This window comes from Carassius carassius, chromosome 42 (assembly GCF_963082965.1).
Source record: "Carassius carassius chromosome 42, fCarCar2.1, whole genome shotgun sequence".
In the NCBI taxonomy this organism is placed as follows: domain Eukaryota; kingdom Metazoa; phylum Chordata; class Actinopteri; order Cypriniformes; family Cyprinidae; genus Carassius; species Carassius carassius.
In genome coordinates this window covers 24,324,335-24,332,391 of record NC_081796.1, presented here as the reverse complement: position 1 = coordinate 24,332,391, position 8,057 = coordinate 24,324,335, and the positions used below count along the sequence as shown (strand labels likewise).

The following is an 8,057-nucleotide window of genomic DNA, read 5'->3' as shown; positions in this document are numbered from 1 at the left end:
TTGTTTTTTTTACTATAATTTCTTTAATATCAATGTTATGTGATATCAGTTTTACAGAAGTTTGATTTATAATACACACATTCAAATATACTCTTATTTTGTAAAGCAGAACTTCAGGATGTTTTTATATTTATTCAATTTTTTTTTCTTTTATCTGCTGAAAACCCTTGGCAGTCCTAATTTATTTTGCTTTTACCAAAACATTTCAAACCATGTGATCCACCAAAACAATACTTTGTTACACATGCAAATTTTGGTTGACACAAAATTTGTATTTGTATTTAAAGTTCAAACACACATATTAGTAGTAATCGCAAAACTTTTTAAATCTGTAAATACTATGTGCTTAAAGTCATGTTGCACAAGAAATACTTTTTAAAATAAATCTTCTAAAGTCATTAAATAGATTTTGTGTTATGGTTCTTAAGTCTTAAAATCTCCCACAACTATTGCTTTGTCAGTCTACAAATCCCTATACATTCACATTGCAACACCAATGCTGACCACATTGAATTGTCTTCAGTGCAGGATGACATATTCAAGATTTCTGATACCCCAACTTAGACCTCAAATTCAACAACCCACAGTGCATTACACCAAAGAACAGCACATGCAATCAACTTGAAAAACAGTTAAATATATATGTATTGCTGAGGTACATTAATTCCACAAAGCATATAAATTACATTCAGATAAAATCATATTTTTTGAGTCATAATTTGGATTTCTTGACATACACACAAACACCCTCTTATTTCTTAAAGTATTATCTTAGTACAGAGATTCTCAGAAGATCCAGTCCTAATCAAACACACCTGAACGAGCTAATCAAGGTCTTCAGGATTACTAAAAAAGAAAATGGTGATCAAGGTTGGAGCTAAAAGTGGACCTCGAGGGCCAGAGAGGAGAACCTCTGCTTAAGACAAAGGAAATAATTAGACCAAAGGTGTCCAAACCTGTTCCCGAAGGGCCACTGTCCTACAGAGTTTACATACAACACTAATTAAACACATCAGAACCAGCTAATTAAGGTCTTCAGACTTACTAGGAACTTCAAGACAGCTTTGTTGGAGCTGGTTGAAGATAAACTCTGAAGGACGATGGTTCTTCAGGACCAGGATTCATGTTGTGTCAGACTTGGCATTCCAAGCACAGCTACACATTAGCTCACATGAACTCAAGTAAATAGAAAGTCTTCATTAGGTACTGTGGGATATAAAGGAGTTTGTGAATCATTTGCCTCAACATGGAATGATCTGCTGTTAGCAGAAGCTTTACGATTGAATTACACTCCCAGATTGCAAGATTTTACAGAAGTGTTCCCATTTAAGACTAGGCCTAGTTGTATGTTCTGATTTTGCATGCTGGAAACAAGCATCGGGGAATCTATCCTGAGTGGTTTCATCTCGATTACTGCTTTTCAAATGGCTTCTTCTTGCTGATCTGAAGAGTGACCTGTCCGGTGGGCGTGTAGTTGCGGGTTTGTGTGGAAACCTGCGTTTTGAAGCTCTGCAGACCTCCCTCCTTTTCTCTCTGGACCATGGAGCAGTACGTCGGCAGGACTTCAAGCCTCGCAAAGCTACTGGTATGGCGTGAATAGTTGGATCCCGTCACATGAATAGGTATGGTCTTCTCTCGCCTTGCCTGCGAGCTGCCACCCGCCGATGAACCTGGACTAAACATGCTGGAAATGTGTTCCTTGAAGGAGCCAAATAATCCCATGCGAGGTTTTGCCGGTGGCACCGGACGTACCACATTCAGCACAATGGGTTTGCCAATGACAGACTCGTTAATTTCTCTCTGCAACACCGAGATCTCACTTGGCTTCTCGACGGAGATGTGATGGTCTGTACTGCTGCCGAACGTTTCACCTGCCTGAGGGACGTAGTCCTCAAGATCTTCAAGAGTAAGAACTCGATTCCCATCAGTCAGCATTTTGCAATCTCGAGCATCAAGTTCGTCGTCTTCAGGCTCCATGATAATAGTTTCTTCATCAGAGACACACGGGTCACTCATTTCTAATGTTGTCATATTGTCGATCCCTGAAGGTACTTCAAACACATTCTGTGCAGTTTCCTCTTCATGTGTATCAGAAGAAGCTTGCAGAGCCATTGTGGCTCCCATTGCCTCTTCTACTAACTTGTTGTTGGAATTATTAGTGTTTAGATTGCCAGGTGGTGAGAACTTGCTGGGGGAAACGCCTCTTCTTCTTGGTAACTTGGGTGATTTGTTCACTTTATACTCGATTGTCTCCTCAACTTCAACCCATCTTGGGTTCCTGGCCGTGGCACCCTCCGGCTCTGGAACGTACAGCGTCGGTACAGTCTTCCTGGCCAGGGTTCGTCTCTGTCTGGGCGGTTCGGGTGTGGACGTCTCGGAGCAGTGAGCTCCCCTGGGCGACGGACGAGGGGATACGTGTCGTTTCATACGGGTGTTCTTCACCACTGTGGTGATAGTCTCCTCACTAGAAGTGGAAAAGCCCATTAAAAGCACATCAGCTTCAGGTTGGTAGGATTTTTATAGTGTTTCTGAAAGAAGTCTTTTATGTTCACCAAGGCTGCATTTATTTGATCAAAAATACAGTAAAAACAATAATACTGAGAAACATTAGTGTTACTAGTGTTAATTTATTTTAATATTTAATGTATTCGTATAATAAAAGTAAAAATTATTCCAGTCTTCAGTGTCACATGATCCTTTCAGAAATCATTCTTATATGCTGATTTGCTTAAGTATTTCATTATTATTTTTAGGATTCTGTGATGAATAGAACATTTCAAAACAATAACATTTAATAATTAAAATGTTGTGTAACAATGTGTGACTTACTGTCACTTTTGATCAATGTAATGTGTTCTTATTGAATAAAATTATTTATTAACTTTTGAACAGTAGTGTATTTAATTTGTGCTTCTATGTGTGTGTATACGAGACTTACATAATTATGGTTTTCTTCGGTATTTTTGTCTCTTGTTCTGTTACTAGTTGGGGAAAAAAAGAACAAAAATTGTAAATCATCTTTTAAAAACATACAATTTATTTTCAGTTATCAAATTAATTCATCACTTGTCAAGGAATTTGAGGTACAAACATGATGCTGAAATAAAAAAATCTCATATCTAAATTAAGTGAATGTGTGTGTGTGTATATATATATATATATATATATATATTTCTGCACCTGATAATTTCTATAACCAACTCTCACAGTGTTTTGTAGACCCTTTGTTAAAACCAATACATATTGTATCAGGATGTGACCCTTTTTTTTAAAATCTATTTTGAGTTTTCAAGAAGTAAAGTCATAACAGATGGGGATGTTTTTTAACTTGATGGCATATGTGTGTCTCTTTTACCTTCTATACTGATGGCCTGATCTGCTCTACGTTCTCGCGCCATTGCCACAGCAGGAGTGATCAGCTGCGTGGCACACCTGGCACTGCCCAAACGGTTCGACAGCTGCAAATGAATAATATGATGATAAGGCTTATTTCCTCAGGGTTGGAGTAAAGTAATAACTGAAAGGACTAAATAAAGAATCGCCATACCTCACACTCATAGTGTCCAAGATCTCGTTCTCCAGGGTTCTTGATAACTAGAACCAACACCCCACTGCGCGGTTCACTGTATGTCTGAAACTTCTCCTGGTCTGTCAGCAGTTTACCATCCTTAAACCATCTGTCCAGGGAAATGGCATAGTTTAATACTAACTCAAGTCATTTTGTCAGTGAAACCGATAACACAAGGAAAGCTGTGTTTTTATGTGTTTTTATTTATGGAACGGCTTGGTTTTTCTAATTATTATATGAATCAACCAGATATTCTGGGTCATTTTGACTCAATATTTAAACATGGAAATAACATAAATGATAGTTTAAATGAAGTAACTACCTTATCTTGGGACTTGGTGCGCTCTGGATGGTGCAGGTGAACTGAGCATCTTCTCCTGGATAAAGTGTGGCGTTCCGGATCTTATTCACAAAACGTGGAGGTACTGCAAAAGGAATAAAACTTAAACTTAACAGTATTAAAAGTATCAAAGATCAGCCTATTTTAACTAAATGTAAACTTTAAGAAATTGAATTATATTAAAATGTTTAAATTAATTCTTATTAAATGAAATAATTCACAATGGAGTGAAACCAGCTTTACTAGGTTGGAAACATGAATTTGCTCATGTCCATCACTCACCCTGCACAGTGATTTTGCCTAGTGTGCTGGCGTTGCCCGCAGAGCTGGTGGCAAAGCACATGTATTGTCCTGAGTCATCTGCCGTCATGTTGTCCAAAATGAGTGTGCAAGAGCCGTCTGGGTCCTCAATGATGATGTGATGAGGATCTGCTTCCACGGCATGTCCGTCTGTTTGTGAATTGGATGGATGAATTACTTAACTTCTAAGAAGTCATAAAGGGCGGAAACACCCAAGATTTGGTTCTTTACCTTTGTACCAGGTGACCTGTGGTTTGGGGGCACCAGTGACCTTGCAGGCAAGCTTTACTGTCTGTCCAAGCTCCGCTGTGTAGTCTGTCAAAACTGCGTCAAAATCTGGAGAGCCTGTAATAACAAATAAAATGCTAAATATTAGGACTAGGACTTATTTTTTATTGTAGTATAAGATAATAGAACAGATAAGTGTTTTCTCTTTTTGCCACTTGCTGCAGGGATGATATATTTTTGAAGGCCAAAATGCATAAACAAAAATCTGTTTTTGGCTAAACACCTGAAATAAGATCTAGTGTTTTATTCTACAACAAAACGTCATCAAACTGAACAGGTAAACTCATCTACTCAGCAGTCCGCTTTTACAGCTTCATCGTGTTTCTAATTCTTGCAAACTATTCTGACTCAAACTTTTCAACATGCAGATTTTAAATAAAGTTTAAAGAGTTGTTAGAAGCTTAGTGTTGTTGATGTGATGTTAGCATAACTTTAGTTTTTTACTTTTGACGACTGTATTAGGCTTCAAAATGTTAAAAAGATTATCAAAGCATGTACGAATCATAAACTTTGACTGATCCCAGAGCTTATTTTCTGTAGCTAATAATCCAAAAAGCCAATGACAAAATCTTTTGGGGTTTTTGTGGCAGGAAGCAGGCACGAAAATGTCTATGTGAGCAATGTGTATATCAATGTTGGCGACTTGCTCCAGGCTGGCATGCTGTAGCGCTGCTGAAGGTCACGGAGGTCACGGAGCCAGGAGTTCTTGATGATAAAAGTCCGCGCCTGCAATGTGTATTTTCTCACAGAGTCATCGCGCTCATGCCAGATCTCAAACACTCTCTCGTCACCCTCAACGGTCTCGTTCACATCAATGTTTGTGAGCTAAAGACAAAAAATAAATGTGCATTATATTTTTATAAACAATAACAATAAGTGAAATTATGCGGCAAAACCAGTAATCCATGTCAACATATTTGGACAGTAAAAACACTGTGCTAAATATGTGCATCACTTAATTTCTGTAATTTAAAAACTTCTGCAAAGCTCCAACCTTCATCATATTCTTGAACACATATGCCTGAGTGTCTGTATTAGTGTCTCTCTTCTGTTTGCAGATGACCACATGGTTTTTGAAGAGGAAGACGTGGCGGTGGTGACCTCTGGAAGATGTTCGAATTCCAGGAGCTCCTTCCCAAACAATAAAAGGCCCCTGTAGAAGAATCCAGAACTTCATTTTACATTTTGATTTGAAAAGTTTTTACATTTACTACAAGTAGGTGAAACATGTAAGAACACTTAATCACAAAGCAATTATCCAGTACCTTAAATGGCGACATTTGAGTTTAGGGACTGTACCTGTCTTATAGGTTCTCCCAGCGCCTCCAGATTGGCGGGGTAGCTCTCTATGAGAGATACATGGTGTGTGTTTTCTGAGCGCTGGGAGAGGGACGACACCATGGCATAGGCTTGCTCCAACAAACAGCAGTTCTGACCGTTCCTCGCTTTATTCCGGATCAATTCCTACAGTAAAATCATGGGAAATATGGAAATGTGTTGGTCACTATCAAACGTTAGTGAAGAGTTATATCACATAATGCATAACACAATTTCTATATATAAATATTTAGCATTTTGAAAGTGGAGATTGCCGGAATTAGTATTGTGGTATTTAAGTATTTTTTTTACCTTCAGTAAAGCCCTGTAATTCTGAATTCTCTCTGGTGGTCTCTGAAGGTAAGCATTGATGCTTAGCACTGGACCTTCTGAGGGGTCAACATTTGCCAACTCTGAGGCTGTATAATCCTAATGAAATAAAATACATAAATCATGCATCACTATTTTTACAGACAAAGAAAAAAAAATCACAAAGACGCCACCTTTTTATGCCCCAGAAATCCATCGCTATACTGTCAATAATTTGTAAACCCACCTTGAAATACTGGTGCACTTCTTTCTCACTGATGGCTGACTCAGCTTGCAGTTGTCCAATGAAGTACTGCAGATATTTCTCAAACCCTTCAGAGTTTCTCAGGAAATGCATGGCAATGTCATCATCTGTGTCACAATCATGCAGGCCAGGTAGCAAAGAGCTGGAAAACAGGCACCTTCATTACGCATTTCCCTGTTGTCACATCTGTATGCCAAGACTAGCATATAAATGAAAACAATTCTTTACATATTCCTTAAAAATAAAAATGATAGATACAGAGTTATAGACTTAACCATCATATTTGACTGTCTGAACTCTGTACCTGCTGTGGAAGGATTTCAAATCATTGATATTGCGGAAGATGGTTTCCTTCTGGCTGGTGATTTCAGGTGGTGTGCTCTGCTCCTCCACATGCTTCAGATAGTGTGAAGTGAAGAACTCCATCTGCTTCAGAAACTCAGTTTCTGTGTTGATCAGCTCTTGGACAAGTTGACTAGATACATATGAAGCCGGGGTAAAATTACTAAAGTGGTATGATATAAATTGCACCCTGAACTTTAGTTAATGTGTCCAAATTTACCAGCGTTTCTTCTTGTACTCCGTCTCTGAGACTTCTTCTCTGGAGGTCTCTGGGAGGTCTGCTACGTCTGCAGACAGCTACAACACAACCATTTCATCATTAGTATGCGTTTTAACCCTAATGTCAAATTTTAAAATCAATATTTCACCACTAGGTGACCAGTTATCATTTTGAATGAACCTAATCTGACCTTCAGTCTTTTGTCGAGATATGCAGGCGAGACCCATCCCTGGCGAGATGGGTTGGATTTTGTGGGCTTGGTGCGGACCAGCCATTTAAGTGGATGGGCAGAGTCCAGAACCTCCACATACTGGCCCTCCTTCAGAGCGATGGCATCTTGACTGACCCCCATGGGGTTGTAGTCAGCGGTCACCACGTAGATATCAAACATCTGCACAGATGCATTGAGATAACAGAGCATTTGGAAAATGTGACTTGTCATGTTCACGTTCTGCTTTCAAATATCCTTCTGTGAACTGAATATTAACCAAATACTTAACTCATGTAAAACATAATATGAACTACAGAATTATGTTACCAACATTACACATGCATTTTTACTTCCTCTTTTTCAATAAATGGTAATGTTTTCAAATTCTTATGTGAACAGAATAGCAACAGATCTGACACAGTTACATTAGTTATAATAATAATAATACAATTAGTTTGTTGATGACACTGAGAGTGTGATATTTGTAATACCTCTCCCCTGGCATCTCCTTCATCAGACTCAGATGATGAGTCTGCGATCAGAGATGGAGGGCGTGATCGGCAATGATGTGGAGATGGGGATGGGGTTTTCATTTCATCATCGTCATCGTCAGCTCCTGGGACACGTAATGAAGCTAGATGCAGACAGAGACAAAAGGATAGAGGAAGAAAGAGGTATTGTGTAAAACAATTATGGTCACAACAATGTTTAAGTATCATGTTTGACAGGATGGGCTTCAGCGTCACATTTGCATAGAACTACAACACATTTGCTCAGATTATGATAATCATGAAAAAACCTGCAGACACATATTATGAATGCAGTTTGAAAATATAAATCTGGACATGAAATTTGAATAATAAATAGCAAAAATAGCAAGGTAGGCCTACCCCACAT

The 8,057-nt window shown here is 38.6% G+C and overlaps 1 protein-coding gene across 1 annotated transcript in view; it reads right to left on the bottom strand.

Moving 5' to 3' along the window:
- Nucleotides 1-88: 88 nt before the first annotated feature.
- The window catches only part of LOC132124326 (obscurin-like), a 60,122-nt gene continuing 52,153 nt past the window's right edge, over nt 89-8,057 (bottom strand). The window contains exons 68-83 of the mRNA XM_059535312.1: nt 7,652-7,794; nt 7,140-7,340; nt 6,950-7,026; nt 6,692-6,862; nt 6,370-6,529; nt 6,126-6,242; nt 5,796-5,960; nt 5,491-5,649; nt 5,144-5,321; nt 4,440-4,553; nt 4,191-4,358; nt 3,891-3,993; nt 3,548-3,677; nt 3,356-3,458; nt 2,939-2,981; nt 89-2,464 (exon numbers count right to left, since the gene is read on the bottom strand). Coding sequence (XP_059391295.1) covers nt 1,411-2,464; nt 2,939-2,981; nt 3,356-3,458; nt 3,548-3,677; nt 3,891-3,993; nt 4,191-4,358; nt 4,440-4,553; nt 5,144-5,321; nt 5,491-5,649; nt 5,796-5,960; nt 6,126-6,242; nt 6,370-6,529; nt 6,692-6,862; nt 6,950-7,026; nt 7,140-7,340; nt 7,652-7,794 — 3,086 coding nt within the window. The 3' untranslated portion in view covers nt 89-1,410. The remainder of the gene's footprint in view (nt 2,465-2,938; nt 2,982-3,355; nt 3,459-3,547; nt 3,678-3,890; nt 3,994-4,190; nt 4,359-4,439; nt 4,554-5,143; nt 5,322-5,490; nt 5,650-5,795; nt 5,961-6,125; nt 6,243-6,369; nt 6,530-6,691; nt 6,863-6,949; nt 7,027-7,139; nt 7,341-7,651; nt 7,795-8,057) is intronic.